General features: G+C 27.7%; 2 protein-coding genes across 12 annotated transcripts; one reads left to right on the top strand and one right to left on the bottom strand.

Annotated features, from left to right (window-relative positions):
* Window positions 1-10,495: 10,495 nt before the first annotated feature.
* LOC111313222 (phosphatidylinositol N-acetylglucosaminyltransferase subunit A-like) lies at window positions 10,496-13,626 on the bottom strand. Of its 11 annotated transcripts, none has more exons than XR_016332652.1 (4): window positions 11,922-13,231; window positions 11,741-11,810; window positions 11,018-11,210; window positions 10,496-10,762 (listed from the first exon to the last, which is right to left on the bottom strand). XR_016332652.1 is itself a non-coding variant. In XM_089752770.1 (4 exons), exons 2-4 carry the CDS (start codon window positions 12,136-12,138, stop codon window positions 11,041-11,043), a joined length of 474 nt encoding a protein of 157 aa, XP_089608896.1. In that variant the 5' UTR covers window positions 12,139-12,153; window positions 13,238-13,589; the 3' UTR covers window positions 10,496-11,040. The 11 variants fall into 11 exon arrangements, 9 of the variants coding, with proteins under 9 accessions (XP_089608896.1, XP_089608895.1, XP_089608892.1 ...); XM_089752770.1 differs by adding an exon at window positions 13,238-13,589 and having other exon boundaries at window positions 10,496-11,210; window positions 11,905-12,153; XM_089752769.1 differs by adding an exon at window positions 13,238-13,588 and having other exon boundaries at window positions 10,496-11,210; window positions 11,905-12,210.
* Window positions 13,627-18,470: 4,844 nt separating this feature from the next.
* Window positions 18,471-20,445, top strand: LOC111313614 (expansin-A13-like). Its single transcript, XM_022914287.2, has 2 exons — window positions 18,471-19,068; window positions 19,916-20,445. Exons 1-2 carry the CDS (start codon window positions 18,584-18,586, stop codon window positions 20,223-20,225), a joined length of 795 nt encoding a protein of 264 aa, XP_022770022.1. The 5' UTR covers window positions 18,471-18,583; the 3' UTR covers window positions 20,226-20,445.
* The last annotated feature ends 1,272 nt before the right edge of the window (window positions 20,446-21,717 follow it).

Raw genomic sequence — 21,717 nt, 5'->3', positions numbered from 1 at the left:
AATTTATAAGTATTTTCTAGTAAAAAATTTTAGGGTTTCATTGATTGTCAAGGATTTTCAAAGATTTTTTAAAATCGTTTAATTTAGGTAAAATTAATTTAACAGAAACCCTAGCTTTGATGCTTTATGATCTTTTATTATTTGATTTCTTATTTTATGCAAGTTAAGAAAAACTCCAAAAAATTTCTCTTTACCCGATTCTTATACAAGATTTTTAGAAAATTCTATTTTCTTTTTCTTTTCTTTCCTTTTTATTTATTTAGTTTTTATTAAAGAATAAACAAACAAATAAAAATAAAATATTTGTTGAGGCAAAGCCCTCATCAAAGTAACATACATTGGGTCAAAGCCTGACAATCTTGACAAAATCAAAATCGAGAATTTGGATGCACACCTTGGATGAAATAAGGTGTCTACATTTCTTTATATTGGATGTTAACTCTATTCTTGCTTGTTACCTCATTTTTACATGCATCATGTTAACATTAGTAGGATTGCAATTATTTTTCATTCATTTCATACATTTCACTTATTCATAGATCATCATCATTCAAGTAATACATTCATTTTATCATCGCAAAATATAGCAATTTTTTACTTTATTTGGGGCAACAATTTGGAAGATATGGGTGATCAATTAAAAGAACGGATTCAAGCCTTGGAACTCAATCAAAAAGAATTTGGGCATGACCTACAAAAAGTAAATATGCAATTTACCAAACTAGTGGAAAATCATGAAGTGGTATATTCCCAAAAGTCCTCATCACTTTCGGTTTGTGTTTGTGTATTAAACAATCATTGAATCAAGATCAAAAAGCCTCTCACTGTATTGATGCCTGTCCAAGTCATGCCAATGCAATAGATAACCTAAGAAAAGATCAAGTCAGAAAAGAAGTAGAAGAGATAAGGCCTTCTAACTTCATGTAGACTCCTTAGATTGACTTATTCCCAAATCTTTATCCCTAACCGATCATTCCTTAACAAGCTCCTTTTTTGGCATCCTAAACAAGACTTGCACCCATTCAACCTCAATAGATTGGCTCAAGTCTATACTATTTCCTAGTTATGAACAATGCTTTCCAAAACCCTGCTGTTTATCAACCAATCTAGAAACCAAGTTTCCTAATAAACCCTCAAGTATATTCACCTAATTCTACTTTAAGACCTGCACCTGTAAATCCAACAATTGCTAAACGCAAAAAACCATTGAATAAAAAGAAAGAGAGCCATCATTAGTTTAATCCCTATGACTTACACTAAACTATTTTCATAATTCCTTAAAAATGATTTGATCGCACCAGTTCCACTAGTGCCACTAAAACCTTCTTATTATAAATGATTTAATGTTGATGCTAGGTATGATTATCAATTTAAGAATATGGGCCATTCGATAAAAAATTGGCTTATCTTCAAACATAAGGTGCAAGGTTTAATCAAAGTTGGTCTGTTGAGTTTTGTGAATGATGGAAAGCCCAAGATTTTTAAAAGGTCATTACCTAATTATGGTAGCTAAAGAACTTATCCATAGTAACACCAGGATCTTGAAATTGAAATATAGGACCAAGCAATAAATTTTAAGATTTTTTTTTAAAAAATATTTTTTGGATATTTTTTTCAAAATAATTTTTAATTTTTAATTAAATATTTTTTCTTTTTTTCTCTTATTATAACCCTCAATGCATGCATCTATTCATTCATATAAATCTTTTCTATTTGCATAAATTTGTAGCTAGCCATTGTCCTAATTGTTAAACATGGTAATAACGGTTCAAAGGCTTGATTGTTAAAGGGTTTTAAGAAAATCTACTTGCTACTTATCTTACACCCATAAACTAAGAAAAAAAATAGTTGAATTGAGAAAATTAAGAAAAATCAAGATGAAATAAAAAGAAACTTGGCCTAGGTAATAGAAATAGTGTAAATTTTAAATGGAGAAGTGGAGGAAGCCCATGTTCGAAGAATCGAATATTCCTCATACCCTACAAGTTTAGTTCACATCAAGTTCAAACATCATAAGGAGCACAATCATAACAAACCCCACTTTTTAGGGCATAATTTGATCCTTAAATACCTTTAGTAGCTACATAAAAACAATCCCAAAGATACACCATTCTTGTTTTTAACGGAGATAAATATAATCCAATCCAAATCCCTGACAATCTTGAAAGGCTAGAAAAATTAAAGGAAAGTTCATTTGAAGTAATAAAAAAGGTAAGTGTCCAAAAGATTTTTTTATTGAATTTATGGATGTGTCGAAGCTTTGCTTGGTGCCAAATGTGATTGTTTCACTCAAGTTCAAAGTCCTACAATTTGAAAAGTATGATAAGACTAAATGCCTAATGACCTATATCACTATGTATTGTAAAAAGATGGTTGCCCATACTCATGAACCCAAAATAGTCTTACAGGATCCATTGCTAAATGGTATGCTCAGTTAGACAAAACTTGTATTACATAATAAAAAGAACTGATTAAGGCATTTGTAACCCAATAGAAGCATGTTGTAAAGTTGGCCCCAAATCAGTTGTCTTTACAAAGCATAAAAGAAAGATATTGATAGCTTTAGAGAATATGCTCAAAAGTGAAGGGATGCTGCTGCCTGGGTTCAACCACCTCTAATGAAAAAAGAAACTATAATTCTATTTATTAATACTCTTACAGCTCCATATTATGAAATGATGATAAAAAATGTAACTAAGAATTTTACCGACATGGTTATAACTGAGAAAATAATAAAAAAATGTCATAAAAAATAAAAAGCTTAAAAGTGATGATATAGCTATTGCAAATGAAATTGGTGCACCAAGAATGAAAAAAGGAGATTCAAGCTGTGATTTATGAAAGGAAACAGGTTAGAGGCTTTACCTTATACCATTCTTACCAACTTTATTACCTTACCATAAATAATCTTTCTTAAAATCCTTATTTTCACTAACTAGTCCAACAGTCAAGTTTTTATACAAGTCTGTATCCCCAACCTATTATTGCTTAACCAATGAGCAATCAAAATAGATCAAGAAATAATCATGAAAAAATCTTAATTCCAATTCCTAATCTTTTACCCTTGCTAGTAAAGCATAAATACATTACCCCAGTACCTTTGAAAATAGATCCAAATCCATCAATGAAAAGTTATGATCCAAATGATAAATGTAATTATCACATAGCGCAATTAGACACTTAACTGAAAGATGTAAGTAGTTGAAAAAAAAATTGAAAATCTCATCAATAGTGGCACTTTGACCCAAGAGCATTTAGAGCAATGAAAATCTACTTTAATATACAATGATATTTTTTTTGTATTGATGTCTTAAACATGAAAATTTTATAAATTTGTAATAAGTTTTGGTTTCTACAAATTGATTGTTTGAGTTCTTGCATATACATGTAAAAAATCTCAAGAAATTTAGTGATTATTGTTAATAATGAGCATCCCAAGCCATTTCATTGAACATTTCTTTTTTCATTTCAATTGGAAGATTAAAAAGCCTTGAGAATTTCTAAGGATGAAAGTTTTAGAACTTTACCCCACTTGACCATGATGAACTTTAAAAACTATCAATCTTCATTTAGGCTATGAGCAATGAAATGGTCAATGAATTTGTAAATCTTTTAAGGCATTCTCCTAAGCTTTCTGGATTTTAGTGATTTAATAAATATCAAAGCTATTTCAAACACTTTACCACCCAAATTCCTTCGTAAATCTCAAACTCTCATATTTTCTCAAATTGTTCAATATCTTGATTTGTGCAACATTCTTCTCATTTTCAGTGCTTCAACAAGTGATCCTCTTACTTTATCTTGGGGTAAATTTATTGAAAAAGCCAAACTTACTTAATGTCCTAAATAACTATTTTTGACTATTTTGACTGATGAACATCCTAATAGATTGTGATAAGAAAAATCAATATGTTAGGGTTCACTTGAGTAGAGAGTTAAGAAAATGCATTATGAGTATAAGTTACAAAAAAAAAAAGATGACTGTGACATCATGCATGTGAGATAATTAAGTGAATCTAAAATCAATGAGGAAAAAAAATCATCTGCTAAAAATTATTTTTCAATGGAAAAAGCCATATTTGAAATGAAAAATAACCATATTTCAAATTTCTTTCACAAAAAAAGAAAATATCCATGTGCTACATTTTTTAAGTCTATTGATTTTTCTTTATGAATGTACCTTTAACTAAGGTTCACCCTTCAAATTTGGAAGAAAATTCAAAACATGAAGGATCTCATCAAGATGGCATTTAATCTTGTGCTAAGGGTTAAGAAATAATGTTTTATGTCAATGGGGTAGTTTAAAGTAAACTAAGTTCTAAAGATTTTGAACTCATGATAAAAAAAAAAAGAAAGAAAAAAAAAAGAGAAAAAGAGGGTAACATATGAAAATACATGTTTTGAAAAAAAGAAATATGTCCTTTGAAGAAGAAATGATCATTAGTTCAATTACCCTTAAACATGTATTTTCGGTATGTTTATCCTTTCTTTCATAATCTCAAACCCTGGTTTACATTGTGTCCTTCAAAAAGTCTATTTTGATCATGTATAGATACCTAAGTTGGAAGATTTGTTCCTTACGAAGTGAACTATTTGGTTTGAGATGAACTTTGAATACACAAATGCATGATGGAACAATAAAAAAAAAAATGAAACTCTAAGGTGAAAACTCAAAAGAATAGTCTAGTGCAAAAGTGAAAATTTGAAAGCAAATCATGAAATTTCATGATTGATGTGAGAAGCATTAGATAAAGGCTTTTTTGAATGATCCTTTATCCTTTTGAGACTTTTGAAAATTTAAAATCAATCCCATTTTGATGAATTGTTTTAAACCTAAGCCTTCTTTTATTTCCCAAAAACTTTTAAGCTTTACATGACTAGTTTTGGCATTTATTTAAAATACCATATATTTAGAACTAAAAAAAGTGCCAAAAATATATTGTACTTTAAAAACCATTTTTCATTTGTGAGCTTAGATGAATAGATGATCCTTTTCCAAATCTCCTTTGGTAACTAAGATTAGATATGCCAAACCATTGCATGTTTTTGAAAAGATGCATTACATTCATTCTAGGTAGTAATCATCAGTTTGTAAAAGATATGATAATATGAGAAAAATTGATTCATTTTTCAAAAAGACTTTGTGTAGGGTAATTTCCAATGCTCTTTTTGAAAATCTTGATTAATATTCAAAAAGTATTTTTGAATCACAATGCTTATTGTGGGAAAATAGATGAATGCTATGATCTTTCTAGGACAAGGAAAATGCACAATGAAAGGGACAACTAGTGAAAATTGGTTTTCAAGAATGAAAATGTTATGAGAATGTTTGCTTCAGATTGTGAAAGAACTTGTCAACTAGTTCAAAGACTATTATATTATCACAATTAAGGATATATGGTATAGGTTTCATACATTGCATTCATTGCATACATTTCATGCATTATATGTATCGCATTTATTCCATGTATTGCATTCATTTCGTATTCTTCAAGAGAAAAAAATGTTGACTTAAAATTTTTATGAAAAAGAAAACTTTAGTATGGAGATCAAACAAGATTTTTACCTTAAGGTATATTTGTTAAAACTTTTGAGTATCAATTTTGAAAACCTCAGGTTAATACTTTTTAAAATCTTTAGGTACATCTTTCCAGCTTCAAAATACTTTTCTCAAAATCCTTCGGATATGATATATAAGGTCTCCAGGCATGATCTTTTAAGTCCTTCGGACATAATCTCCAAATCCTCTGAGTATAATCTATAAGACCTCTGCGCATGATCTTTGAAATCTCTGTGCACCTTTTCTAAAATAGTGGAGCCTTTGTTCTAAAAATGAATTTTTCAATGTTAGGAATAATTTGTAAGAGTTCTAGACATAATCTCCTAGTTATTCGGATACAATTTATAAAAACTTCAAGTATGATCGTTAAAACCTTCAAGTATCTTCCTCATTTTTAAAGTTGTGTGCCTATATGCGTTGAAGGAGACCTTTTAAAAAAAGAAAAAAAATGTTAAATAATTTGGACCTAAACATAATAAATGTCTATGTCTTTGTGTAATTCATGTTTCACATAAACTGTACAACGAGAGACAACTATAGATATCATATTTAGTCCAAAATCCAAATTAGTTGGGTTTACAGTTGACCTAAGCCTAATTATTGGGGTTTTATTCATTTTTTTACTTTATTTTGTATTTATCCTATTTACTTATTCATTTACACTTATTTTTATTCTTTTCATTATTTGTTTTAAACTTTTTGTGTGGTTTATCTCTAGTTTAATTTCATAATGTTTTTTAATTGTTTGATTAATTCACCAAGAAATAAGAGAAATAATTAAATGGTTGAAGACCAAATGGGGGGAGTAATTGGTAAATTGGGAGATAAAGTTAGTTTCATGATAATTGGATTGGAGTTGAAATTTAAAAATAAATGTGCCTTTTTTTTATGATAATGCAGGGATTTTGAAAACTAAATTATAAATGATTCTTAACTCTATCGATCTCCCTTATAAATAATTAGAGCAAAACACAAGAAAACATAACGATAAAGAGAGCAATAACAAAAAAATAGTTGAAAGCAAAAGAATAAGAAAAGTTAGTTTGGCATAATGGTTTTGAATTGGAAGAAATTTGTTTTTTTTTTTATGGGAATTGGATGATTTGTTAGATTTTATTCAATTTAATCTGAAGTAGTCAATGTATTTAAAGGATTTAGAATGCCTAAAAGTTTCAAATTCAAATTTTGGATTTTTTTTTTTTTAAAGTTCTAGAAAGAGAAGTAGAAAAAAAGAGAATGAGAGAAAGAGAAGAAGTGGTCTAAGAACCAAAAAAAAAAAAATTAGGTCATATATACAATAGCGAAATGATATGATTTTGGCCTTTAAAATTTTACAAGATCCGCATGTTGCCCCAAATTCAAATCCAACCCGTGTCACTTGACCAACTTTGCAACCCGTTTCGATTACCAATGCTTAAGCTAAGTCGAGCCGCGATTTTAAGCCACATCAATTGATTTCCTTCCTGCAATCAAACCGTTTATCAAACCGAATTGACTTTTTTTCTTTGGTATTTTATTTATTTTTTATGGTTTTTATTTTTATTTTTTTGAAATATATTTGTTTGCATGATTAAATTTTTAGAAAAATTAGACGAAGTTATTTTTAAAAAATATAAAATAAAACTTTAATAAAATTTCAAAAATAAATTATAATTATCTAAAAATGAAATTTTTAAAAATTTCAATGATTAATTTCTAAAAAATTTTAAAGTAAGAAATTCTTCTAAATTTATCTCAAATGAAGAAAAAATTTAAATAAAATTTTAATAATAATAATTAATATTTATTTTCAAATTACAAAAAAATATAAATAAACTTTATAAAATTTTGAAAATTTGTTAGCAATTATCCTATGATGATATTTTTAAAAATTTAAAATGATAAATTTTATAAAAAATCTTTAGGTGAGAAATTTTTTTAAATTTAACTCAAATGATGCAATAATTTGGATAAAATTTTAATAAAAATAATTGTATTAATTTCCAAACAAAAAAATAAAAATTATAACTTATAAATTTGATTGAAAATATATAACAATTATCCAATTATGAAATGTTAAAAAAAAACACACACACACACACACACACACACACACACAAATGATTGAATTTCTAGAAGATTTTTAAGTAAAAGTCTTTTACCTATTTAACCCAAATGTTGGAAGAATTTAAATAAGATTTTAAATAATAATTATCATTTTGTTTTCATTCTAAAAAATTAAGAAATAAAATAATGAATAAGATTCAATATAAAAGTCTAAATTTTAGAAAAATGTATTTCTAAATTTGACTTAAATGATGAAAATTTTGGACATATCTCAATACAATAGAAATTCAAATGTAAAAAAATTACCCAAAATAAAGAATAAATTTTAATGATAAAATTTTTAATAATTACAAATAGATAATTACTTAAAAAATTTCTATGAGAGAAGATATTCCTAAATTTAGCCTAAATGATAGAAGAATTTGATATATTTTTAACCAAAAAAAATTAATAAAAATAAGTGATTAAATATTTTTCTGATGATAAAACCTCTTCCAAAAAACAAATAAAATTCTTAAATGCTATTGAGTTGAAAAAATATTTTTAAAAATTCTGCTAGATTGATAAAATTTTAGAAATTATTTTCAATATTTAAATATTAGAATAAAATAAAAGATCATTAAAACCAAGATCCTTAAAATAATTTGAAATTAAATGTTACCATCCTACATATGAACGTGTAAAGATGCTATAACCTTACGTAATCGAACACATGAACCATGTTTTAATTAGTAAACTATAACCTATTTTTTAGGGATTCTTAGTCAAAGTTAAGATTTTTCTCAAAAGAATAAATTCAGTTAAGTGACCAATCACACATAAAAAAAAAACATAATGATGACTCAATAAATATATATTTAACAATAAGTCCACGAATTTATATGTTATAACAATGCCAATACAATTAAAATTGTTTCCAAATAGACACAATTCTCAATTAAATGGTGCTTAAACAATAAATTACCACAGAATAATTTTTTTTTGTTTTACTTTAGATAGAGAAAAGAAAAGAAACGAAACAAAAGAAAGGGAAAGGAAAGAGAAAATGGAAGGAAAAGAAAGGACTAAAACAGAAAAATTTTATTTATTATTTGTAATAAAATAAAAAACTAGAATCTTAAAAAAATAATAATCATAAATAAAATAGAGACCAACCAAGATACTACAAATAAGGTGTCCCTTTTACTTAAACCTTTCGCCACTTGTTAGACTTTTTTTTTGTTACATCAGGAGAGCAAAGCCCTAATATAAGTAAGGGGGAAAGAGAAGACCTGGCTCAAAACCAGGCCCTTGATGTCTCCTTAAACGCCTTTAGCTACTAAGCCAAAGACTTGGAGACAACTTATTCATTCTCATCCATAATTTAGTGTTCCCCTCATATTCTTCCAATTTTTTGTTAAAATACTAAAAAAACCTTCTTAAATTATTTTAGTTTTTAAATAAATTTTTATATTTCTTTCGTATGTGAATAAGTTATTATTCTTTGATTTGTATCTAAATAATTTTTTATTTCAAATAAAAAATTGATTTATATTAAAGCTTTATTTAAATATAAATTGAAAATCAAGAGTTTATTTGAATACAAATTAAAGGTTAAAAGTTTATTTGGATGTAAATTAAAGGTTAAGAGATTATTTGGGTGCAATAAAAGTATAAGAATTTATTCAAGCAAATTAGTACAATTTGGAAACTTTTTTTTGCCATTCTAGCTTCTTTTTTTACTATAAACCGAAATTTAACTCAATTGGTTCATATAATTACTCTTAAGTTATGGCATCCAATGGTTTTGAAGTTCAAATTCTACACTATAAGAATATAGTCTTTTAACGAAAGTTATGACTCTCACTAAAAGTCTATATAATCATCACTCATTATTTTAGTGAAAGTCAATGTGACTCTCACAAGCTCTTGTTGTAAGTTCCCTAATTAATTATATATGATAAGAAATAAAATGCGATCCTCACTGTATCTATCATATAGTGTTTGTTAAAAAACTCTCACTAAATATAAATGATTAGTCAAAGTTAGTTCTAACACTTGCTAAATGTAAAACTTATAGTAAAGATCAATTTTGACTCTCATTATATCTTTTGCATTTAATGAAGGCTTTTATTGACTTTCACTTAAAGATTTTACTTTTAGTGAAGGCTTGTATTGATCCTCATTTAAAATTACTTTTCTTGAGAATTATGACCTTCACTATAACACTTCACATCATTTAGTGAAAAGATTTAAAACCCTAACAAAAAAATACTTAATTATGTATTTTCGTTTAATTTGTTAATGGACATATATATTTTTTTATTTGTAATTCTTACTCTAGACAAAACATAAATAAATAACTATTGCATAAAACCAAATAAGCATCCACATACACTAATTGCAAACAATATACAAACATCTCTTGAAAATATCAATTCTTTTTAAATACTCTATTGTTTTCTATCCAAAAAACTTAGACAAGTTAGCAAGACAATCAAGCAATAAATAATCAAAATCATCTGATGTTGATCTAATATTCTTTTTCATAAGAAACACCTTTTTCATAGTAATAACTCCATTGAGTTTAAAATCACTACAAAAGAAAAAAAATAATATATATAACAAAACGAGAATGAATAAATACTAAAACATTTATGAATTTATAAAAAACAAGCAAAACAAATATATGATAATCAAAGCGACATACAAAAATGAAATTATATAGATAAAGCTTAAAATAGCCATATGAATTTTTTTTTCAATTACCTCAACAAACCATGTGAAACATGCAAGGATTTCTCAAAAAGGTACACAATGAGGAAGACTATCAAGAAAACAGTGCATGCCAAAAATTATAGAAATACATCAGGCCTTATTTATCTAGATGAGCAAACTGTGTAGGCATCCTTAGTGGTGATTTTTTTTGTATATAAAATCCATAGAGCATTAAAGCTTAACGGTACAAAGGAAAGTGCATGTAGCTTTAGCGATACGCAATTGATTTACATCAATCTGATGAATTCCAAAAAGTAATTATATAATACTACATGACAATTCCAAATACAAACCCACATATTTAAGTGTAAAAAGTATACCCGAACTTTCAAGTGATTTAATAACGTCTGATTTCTTAAAAGTAAATCCTATGAAATTGGTATCTTTTGATGCCAACATCTGCACCATCAAATAAACAAAATCATATCACATAATTTCAGAATCAATCTAGTATGATACAGTACCACAACAGCTTTCTAGAAGAAAACAAAAATTGGAGCAAAGGTCTTTACCTTCCTCCAAGGTCCCATGTGGTATTGTGGAGGGAGGGCCATCAATCCAGCAAAAAGCAAGAAATACCAAAATAAGTTTTACTGAAAACATAAAAGAGAAGAAAAAACAAGGAGATAGCTATCAATTTATTGAAACTCTTACCATCCACAATTAGAAAAGAGGCTTTATTGAGTTAAAAGCACTCCAAGGTAGAAGGGTATAATGAGTCTTAAGAGTTGTAAACACTTTATTAACCCATTAAAAGAGTACGAATCAGATGCATTAGCATTCAAAGTACTCACTTCAGGAAACTTTTGGGCTTTTCCCATTGAACACCATTGAACCATGGATGTGCCTAATAAATATTCAAGAATCCAATGTAAAAAGAAAAGAAGAATACTAAAAAGCTCAGACCAAGAAAATAAACATGTTGTACATTTTCTAAAAAGAAGAGTGGGATGGTGCTGTTTACCTATATCATTTATCATTGAAAAATAATAATATCCTGAGTAATTTTAATCAAGTGATCTAAGATGAACTCATTCTAGCAGTTTTTATGCCTTTCCCAGCAAGTGATCTATGATTTTTTATTCTACATAACCAGATATTTGGCATGTAAATAGGAATTATATGCCAAATCGCCTGAATACCAGTTTCATTGTCTGCTTAGTTTGAATTAGCAACAACACTAACCCTCGTTGTAGAATATCTAACCAAAGAACAATGGTAATAAAACAAATCTGATCATTTCATACCCTTGCCAGTAGCTGGTAGGAAGCCACAGAAAAGACCAAGTGAAGTTTATAACTAATATCATGAAAACTGAAAAATAACAGAACCAATAATAGAAATTCTTTTAGCAATACCATGGTCTAAGCAACTCACATTGGGATACAAATGGCAAACTTCCGGAATGACTCCCACAAGCAAATCTGCACCCTTCCGATAAACCAACCTGCTTATCACAACAATAACATTTCATTATGGCCAAGGCGCTCTTTAGCAGGCTTGAACATAGCTGTGTCCACAGCATTAGGCATCACAAAAACCTTTTCTAGCGGCAAACCTGACTGTAGCACTGTATTTTCCTTGCTTGTGTGAAAAACACAAATGGCCCGGGTTACATCTACTAAAGTAAACTGCAGAACCTTGTTCATGTGGATGCTTTCCACATCAGCAAAACCATACAATGAATGATCACTAAATACAACCTCGTATCCCATAGTGCGTGCGTGCATCAAAGCCCCATGACATAGAGTCGATAAGGCCTGATGACCATGCATAAGCAATATCTTTTCCTGAAGAAGTATAGTCCTTATTATTGGAAATGTCCCGTAAAAAGTTGGTAATGTGTTCTGCATAAGAACAAAAGGACTAAAATTTGATTGTACCTATTAAATTGAGACTCAGAGAAAAAAAAAAAAAAAAAAACATTTGGTTTGCAGGAAAGGAATGTAAAAAGGAAATGGTGTGAAAAAAGGACCAAGGAATTTTAAAATATGTTGTGTCTTATTGACCAAAGAGAAAAGAGAAAAACAAGATATCAAATATCACTAAAAAGAATAGCAGAGATGAGGAAGGCGGAACAAATATAGAGAGAAACCTTCCAGAAACCTCCAGAGAGACATTAATAGTTTTTTCTACCTAAGCAATGGCAGATCTAAAACCATTCCCTTCTTTTGAAAGAAAAGAAAATTTCCTCTTTAAGCAACTCAGACCTAAAACCAATCCCCCTTTTTGTCTGAAAAAAAAAATCATTACTCTTTTCCCATTTCTTTGCTCATGGCTAAATAGCAAACAGAGCTTACAAACAAGATTTAAAACCTACAAACTTACTAAAATTCTCAGACCTTGTGACCAAGTTTTAGTAGGCATTGTGACAGATAATAAAAGTGATTCTCGACACCACCAAAGTTGGGGTAGAAAAAATCAGAAACCATAAGAATTCTATGCTTCATGTCAGCCATGGAAGCAAGTCAATTACAAGCAATAATAATAGTAAAATCTTCTTTATTCTAAGAACATGAGAGAAACTAGCGGTAGATAGAAATAAGTGCCAAAAATGAATTAAGCTAAACAATGATGGGCCTATCTTCCTAGCCAACAATGGCTGGAAATGATCCCTTATACCTAGCATGTAGGAACCCACATATTTTGAATTGTACAGAGGGAATGAAGCAGTGCAGGTTGGTTATGGAGGATGGAAGTACAGAAACTAAATATTATTATAATGGAATAAGCCCTCATCCTAATATATTCAAATCAAAATAAAGATTCATGCTAACAAATATTAATATCACACAAAAACAAGCTCAAGACATCATCAATAAATGATAACAAATTCTAATTTATGGATTTGATTGATGGAATTCCAGTTCCTACCGATCAAAAACTCTCGATCGATCTGCAAACTTTTTTGTTGCAATTCAGATTTCGGATCGTAACAGAAAATTTTTGAATTCAAAAAGTTTAAGAACATTTTTTTGTAGAAAATAGAACAAATATGAAAGAATTCTGATTCGAAGTACTCAACAACATTTATCCTTTGTGTAAAAAAAAAAAAAAAATCATGATTTCAAAGTAGCAACGTTTTGATTGTGTCCAGAAATAATAAAAAAAAATGTTGAAAATTTAAGGGAAACATTGGGAGAAAGGCGGAGTTTCCAAACCGAAAAGAGTGGGCTTAGAGAGTGAGGAAGATCGGCTGCTATGGCCAGAATAGGAGAACTTTTGGGTCTCTGAATTGGATTTGGTCATTTGGAAACGACTGGGGTGGAGGAAAGGTGAATATGAGCTTGGGCTTTCAGGCACGAAGTTTGTTGGGCTTCAGGTCCTTTTAAATAAAAAAGAAAGAAAAGGTAAGTGGTTTATGGAAAGTCGGGTTTAATTTTATTTATTCTACTTTCAATAAAATCATGTATCACATACACAATATCATTATGTATTTAAATATTTCTATATTTATTTTTAAATATATATTTATAGAATTCATAAAACTTTATTTCATTATCATCAAATATCATCTCATTAAATTTATTTATATTCATTTTCACATCTCTCTTTAACAATAATTAAAATAAAATTGTATGCAAATGAGACATATTTGTGAGGGTCAGTTTTGAATCTTCACAAACCATATGAAATTAGTGAAAGTTTTATATGAACCTCACAACTGAATCATGTTTAGTGAAAGTAAAAATACATCTCTCATTAGAAATTTTTTTTAATGAAAGGTAGGGGTGGTCCTCACTACACAAGAGCTTCTAATGATGGTCAACACACAATCATCAATAAAATTCTCACTAAAACAAACTTATCATGTAGTGCTAACACTTGCAACACTTTTCTTTATTTTCAAACTATGACTTTTTACGAAAAATGCCGTATGTCAATTTTATTACTATGTTAAAGGCCACAAACATCACTCGTCGGTGCAGTTAGATTAGGTGTCTATCCTTTCGTAGTATTATTTATTTATATAAAAGAAAAATAAGAGAACAAAAAAAGAAAAATTGATATATGTAGATGTATATTTTACAAGGGTAGATGTTTTGAAGGTGTTATTTATAGGGTAAAAAATATAAATAGTCACTCAATTTTAGAGCTTCTTCTAAAATAATCACTAAAGTATTAATTTTTTTTTAATTTAATCACTTAAGTTTAAGTTTTTTTTTCTCACTTAATTATTAATATCTAATAGTATATTGATGTGGCATTGCTACGTCAATTGCTAGGTGCCACGCGATACTACCATATCATCTGAAAAGTCACATGATATTATTGATGTGATATTTATAAATTTAAAAAATAGATAAATTTTGATCGTTTAACCTTTTAAGATTTTTATTTTGGTCACTCAATTTTAAAAATTCATAATTTAATCACAACAAATAAGTTCTCAAGTTTAAAAAAAAATGAAAAAAAAAACATTTGATATTTTTTATTGCATAAAATTAAATTATAAATTTTTTATTTTATTTTGATTATACTATTTAAATTTGAAAAATGGATGAATATTATTCAATTACTAAAATTACTAAAATGGCATTGCTTCAAATATTTATGATTAAGTCCATTGAAATAAATTCAAATAAATATTCCATATTTCATAATGTCAAAAAGTATAATTACAATAAAAGTTCATAATTTTAATTTCATGCAATAAACTATTAAAGTATAGGCAACATAAATTTATTGTGATTATAACCTTGATACCATAAAATATTAAATTTATTAATATTTTAGTTTCTAACATTTGTAAAATTTATAATATTTTGGTTTTCATTGTCATTGTCACTATGAATTTATAATAAATTGATCACCATCGATTATGAAATTTAATATAGTAAATTATTTTATTATTTATGTTACCTATTGAAATATATTGAAATAATGCTCAAATAAGTCATTGAATTTTTAAAAAAATAGTAACAAACTTTTAAATTTTTAAATTATTTATTTTTTATAATTATATTATTAAAAATTTAAAAGATAGATAATATTAATCAATTGCCAAATTTACCAAAATATTATTATTTCAAATATTTGTCATATAGTTAATTCAAATAAATTCAAGCATTTATTTTAATTTTTGACATTTTAGTCACTAGGGTTTATGAAATTATTAATATTTGAATGTCATCCTTAGCATAGTTTTATAACAATTTAATCACCAATAGTTTGTAAAATTTAATATAATAAAGTTTTTTATTTTATTTTTATCTATATTTCTTATAATATTTTATTACATGAAATTAAAACACATGAAATTAAAACTAAATATTGACATTATGAAATATTAAATACTTATTTGATTTTTACTTGAATGAGTTAAATAATAAAGATTTGAAGTAACATTATTTTAATAATTTTTACATGGATAAAATTCATTCATTTTTTAAATTTAAATGGTATAATTACACTAAAATAAAAAAAAATTATAATTTACTTATTTACAATAAAAATATCAAATACTTATTTTTATTTTTTTTATAAAATTTGAAGATTTCTTTGGTAGTAATTTTGTAAATTTTTAAAGGTTGTGTATCCAAAACAGAAAATTTTAAAAAGTTAAAGTAAATGAAATTTATTTATTTATTTTCAAAATTTACAAATGTACGTCAATAATGTCACGTGACTTATCAAATTAAGTGGTAGTGATATGTGAAACCTAATAACTAATATGACATTGTCACGTTAGCAGCTATTAAACATTAATGGTTGAATGACAAAAAATATTTATTCAAATTTAAATAATTAAATTTAAAAAATAATATTTAAATAAGCATTTTAAAAGACGCTAAAATTGAGTGAATATTTATGTATATTATAAGATCAATGCGTTGCATGCATTTTACTCTTATTTAGAATAACGCATTACATGCTATTCATTCGGGCATATTTCTTATTCCTTTCACATTTCCTTCCATTCTTCTGTACTTATTGTTTTCATCATCATCAGTCTAATGGAAAAGCTAAAACACTTCAAAATCTTCCATTTCTTCTTTTTCTCAAATCAGGTAGCTTTTTTGTTCTTTTCTTTTCTTGAATTAACAATAATAATAATAATAATAATAATAACACCAATCTTTGATGATTTTTCAATGACAACGAGGATTCATCATCCTTGTCTATCGCTATCTCAAGTATAAATTCAATTTTCTTTTTCTTTTTTAATTTATTTTTTGATATTCAAAATAATAATAAAAACAATGGAGAAGCACAACACATTGAATGGATTAAGATCCAAACACCAATTGATTTTGGCTCTTACTCCTGATGGTATGTAAACACCTCATTTCATTTGAAGCGTGCATTTAAATTCCCAATTTTGATTTTATCGAGATTGTCGGGCTTTAAGCCTAATGTATGTTACTTTGATATGGATCTTGCCTCAACAAATATTTTATTTTATTTATTTGTTTATTCTTTAATAAAAACTAAATAAATAAATAAATAAAGAAAGAAAAAAAAATCAAACAGAATTTTTTGAAAATTCTGTATAAGAATCGAGCAAAGAGGAATTTTTGAGATTTTTTCTTAACCTGGATGAAATAGGAAATCAAATAAAAAAAGGATCACAAAGCATCAAACTAGGGTTTTTGTCAAATTCATTTTACCTAAATTAAAAGATTTAAAAAAATCTTTGAAAATCTTTGACAATCAATGGAACACTAAAAATTTTCACTAAAAAATCCCTATAAATTGTTCTAAAGCAAAAAAAGAACAAGGATGGAGAAAAAGATTATACGAAAACTCTTGAGAAAAAAAAAAGAGGAAAATCATTCAAAAAAAATATACGATTTCTAGTAGTAGTTTTTTTTTTTTTTTTTTAAATTCTTTGCATAATCTGGATTTGTGAGGATTTATTAGTAAGCGACGTAGTTCAATCGCTTAACCGAGTCAACTTCAAGTATTTTATTTTATTTTTATTTGTTTAATTGTTTTATTTATTTATTTGTTTGATTGTTTATTATTCTTTAAATATATTTTTATAAAACTATATTTAAATAAAAGCTTACCAATAGATTAAAAGGCAATCATTTTTAAAAAAATAGAGTTTTACTAACATATTGCAAAACCTTATAACCTTTTTTTCATTTTAAAAAAATAAAAATAAAAGCCTTATTAACAAATTGGAAGGTCAATATTTTATTTCTAAAATTAGATTTTACCAACATATTGGAAAGTCTTATAATTTTTTTAAAAAATAAAGTTTTAAAAAATAATAAAATAATATTTTCTATATTTTTGCATAAAATCCTATCAACAGATTGAAAGATAATTTTCAACAGAAAAGTCTTACCAACAGATTTGAAGACATTTTTACTATAAATTTGATTTATAGATGTTTATTTCTAGAAGCAAAATTAAATGAATTCGATTATGAAACCTAAATATCCTTAAATTATTATCAATATGTTGAAGTAATTTAAGAAAAATTTTTAATATTAAATTATTTGTTAAATTTTAAACATATTTTAAGATTTGGATACCTTGAAATCATATTGATATTATCTTTTGAATGAATATTATGAAGATGTTATAATATTTCTCATATATAATCGTACTTCTAAATTTAAATTTGATTTAAATTAAAATATAACATTAAAATATAAAAACAAGTGAATTTTGAAAATACAAAAACCAAAATCTCAAAATTTAAGTACCATAAATATTAATTGTTTTTTTTTATCAAACTCTGTGAAAATAAAATCGAAACAATAAATTTGGGACCAAGGGAAGAGTAACAAAAAATACATGTTTTATTCCATAATCATAAGGCTTAATATTGCATTTTTAAAGAAAAAAATAAAAAAAAAAAGGTTTTTACAGGAAAGAAAAAGATGCATTATTTTTTTGTTTAGATAATTAAAAGCGAAATTGAAAAAAAAAATGACAGGAACGGATTATGGAAAGAAAAAAAAGTATATTATAATAAAAAATTTTCATTATATGCTTTCAAATGGTAAAGTTTTTATGTTTTTTTTTTTTTTTTGAAAGAGTATAATATTGTTGGCATAATTTGATATTTTTAAAAAAGTAAAAGAGGGGCCCAGAACAAGAAAAGAAGAGAAAACGAAAAAGCACCCGAACTAGTATTTGTTTGTATCCAGCATATTTACATTGGATTAAAATGAATGAAAGAATCGATTGAAGTGAATTGACTAATGTTTGGCTTTCCTCTTTGGTGTGTCTCTCAGCCTCAAGTTAAGAATTGTTTAAGAAATGTCACCACCATCAAAAACTGAAGCCCCTTTCCTCTCAATCCTACTAATTACACTAACGTCAACAGTCACTTCTTATTACTCTTCCTCCCCACCGCCTTCTCAATCTTCCCAGTGGCATTCGGCACGCGCCACTTACTACGCAGCGTCTGATCCTCGGGACGCGGTGGGTGGGGCGTGCGGGTATGGGGACCTGGTGAAAGCTGGGTACGGCATGGCGACGGTGGGTTTAAGTGAGGCTCTGTTTGCGCGTGGTCAGATCTGCGGCGCGTGCTTCGAGCTGAGGTGCGTGGACGACTTGCGGTGGTGCGTACCAGGGACCTCTATCATTGTGACAGCCACCAATTTCTGTGCTCCGAATTATGGGTTTACGGCGGAGGGCGGAGGCCATTGTAATCCTCCCAACAAGCACTTTGTGCTTCCCATTGAGGCATTTGAGAAGATCGCCATTTGGAAGGCTGGCAACATGCCTGTTCAGTATCGAAGGTGCTAACTCTTCCTATCTTTCATTTAAGCTGCTTTTTCAACTTTACCTACGCCTCAATTTAGTAGCATTTCGAATTTACCCTATTAAGAATATTTGATTTTGATGAAAACGGAAGTTAGTAATTACCCTTAATGGAACTAAATAATGCCTATTTTATTTTTTAAGGTTAACTTTTTTTTTTTTAATAAATAACCAGAGGATAGAGAAGGGATTGCCGGAGATGAGATTTGAACTCTAGGATTTGAATTCTAGACTTGTTGAATGCAAGCAGCTCTTAAAGATGACCATATAAACCAATTAATATGGGCTCTCAGTTTTATGAAGGTTAACTTTATGTGCCAACCGTTTGTTCTACTAACAACAATTTAAAAAAAAAAAAAAAGAATCAAAGGCAATGTTGAAAGAGATAATTAAGTTCAATTCTGAAACGAAAATTCTGCTAAACATAAACCCTAAAATTTTTAAGCTAAACTAGATTGGTACCATTTGCAAACTGGATTGGATTCCTTGTTCAAACCATTGGTTTATTACAAATGAAACAAAATCAAATCATGAGCTAAAGCTGCAATTTAGGCAAAGCACATGGGTGGGAAGTGGGAACATTGAGTTTTCACTAATGTCAAAGTGTTTCTGAGTGACTAGTTCATAAACTACAATGTAATATATACCCTAAAACAGGGAATTATTTTGGGTTTATTGAGACAAACTGAAAGCTATCTTATGGACATAACTCCTAAATTCTGCCTTTTAGGGTGTTGTATGTTGTCTGATTGATTTATTGTTTGAAAATGTTTAAATACCTATCTTCTCATCTTAAATGGATTATTTCTTGCTTGGTTTAAACAGGATCAAGTGCAGAAAAGAAGGAGGTGTTCGATTTACAATTGATGGTTCAGGTATCTTTGTTTCAGTTCTCATCAGCAATGTTGCTGGTGCTGGAGATATAATTGCAGTCAAGATTAAGGGTTCAAAAACCGGGTGGCTGCAAATGGGTCGGAATTGGGGACAAAATTGGCATATTAATTCTGATCTAAAGAATCAGCCACTGTCTTTTGAGGTCACCAGTAGTGATGGGCTTACCGTTACATCATACAATGTTGCTCCTAAGAATTGGAACTTTGGGCAGACTTTCCAAGGAAAGCAATTCGAATCATAAGATCAGCATCAACGAGACTATTCTTTTTCTTTTCTTTCCTTCTCTTTCTTCAATTCTGTTTTCTGTTGTTTGGTACTGATTGGGGTGAAAAGTGGTAGCTTTTTTATTGAGAAGAAAGTAGTTGGCTGATATTTAAGTGATGTAATTGTTTCATGAATGCCAAGAATGTAATGGAACAGATCCCTGAAATGTCATGGCTAAAGTGGATTGGTTTTCTTTATGCCATTTTGGCCACCTCAAGGTTCTAAGGCAAGTGAATGTGATCGTTGATTAGAGGACAAATAAGTAACAAGACTTCTGGAGAAGAATGAAGGATTGGCTGCTACTGTATAGAAAAAATATAAGGGCTTACGTGCAAAAAAAAAAAAAAAAAGAAATAGCTGAAGGGTTTTTTAGTATTTTAATCAATAAAATTTTAAATTTGTCCAAGTAGGGCGTAAATCATCCTATTGTAGTCATGGCTATGTCTGTTTAAACTCAGGCACGATTCAGCTTGTTAAGGTCACAATCCAAGTTCCAGTTTTTATACTCTCAACTTATCCAATCCTTTTTTTTTTTTGTTATAATTTGAAGGATCAAGTTATCCAATCATTAATAAAACCTAAACAAATGGTTCCGAGCCAAAAGCAACATTGAAGGAACAATGCCTATAGACTATTGACCCTTATGATATAAGACAAATTGAGTTATCAATTGGCTTGAAGGCTTGATGATTGGTTGATTCTTTTAGATAGACCTGCAAATTGGGCGGGTTGGATTCAATTTGGTTGGGTCAATTTAGGGATTATTTCAGCTTTTAAGAAATCCAATTAATTTTAAGTTGAACCATTTTGGTTTTGGATTGTTTTGGTTCCGGGGATTTTGGCTTCAGGCCAATTAAATTTCAACTTATTTCAGTTTTGGTATTTCGGATTTGATACCCGAATTATTTGGTTTGGATCATTCAGATTCAGGTCATTTAGGTTTAATTTATTAATTTTTAGAATCAAATTAGATTAATTTTAAATATTTTATTTGATTGAATTCAAGTAAGATTTTATCATAATTTTATTTAAAGATAAAAGTTAAACAATAATATTTTAAAAATAATAAATTAAAGTTAATTTTTATATAAATGCTTTTATTCAAACATAATTATTGATTTAATAGTTATAATTCTTTCGTTAAGTAACTATTGCAAACAAATGTGTTTTATTTAAACTATGATTAATTAATACGAACATTAAATCTATTCATCAATACACAACATTCTAAACTACAAACAATCTTTTAATCGTTAGGAATGTTGGTGCTTAGTTTTTAACTTTTCACACAAATAAATATTTTGCATACAAGAAAATATATTTCGATTTAAACATTCAATTATTATATATAATTTAAAATTCTTACGAAGTTGATAATGTCCGTTGATTAAAACCTTAACTCTTAGTGTTAAAATTAAAGATATAACATACTAATACTTATTCTTCTATAAGAGATTTCTAACAAGTTT

The sequence above is a fragment of the Durio zibethinus genome, chromosome 23, assembly GCF_047325235.1.
Source record: "Durio zibethinus cultivar Kanyao isolate XHJ-2024 chromosome 23, ASM4732523v1, whole genome shotgun sequence".
Classification (NCBI taxonomy): domain Eukaryota; kingdom Viridiplantae; phylum Streptophyta; class Magnoliopsida; order Malvales; family Malvaceae; genus Durio; species Durio zibethinus.
This window is presented reverse-complemented; position numbering and strand designations above follow the sequence as displayed.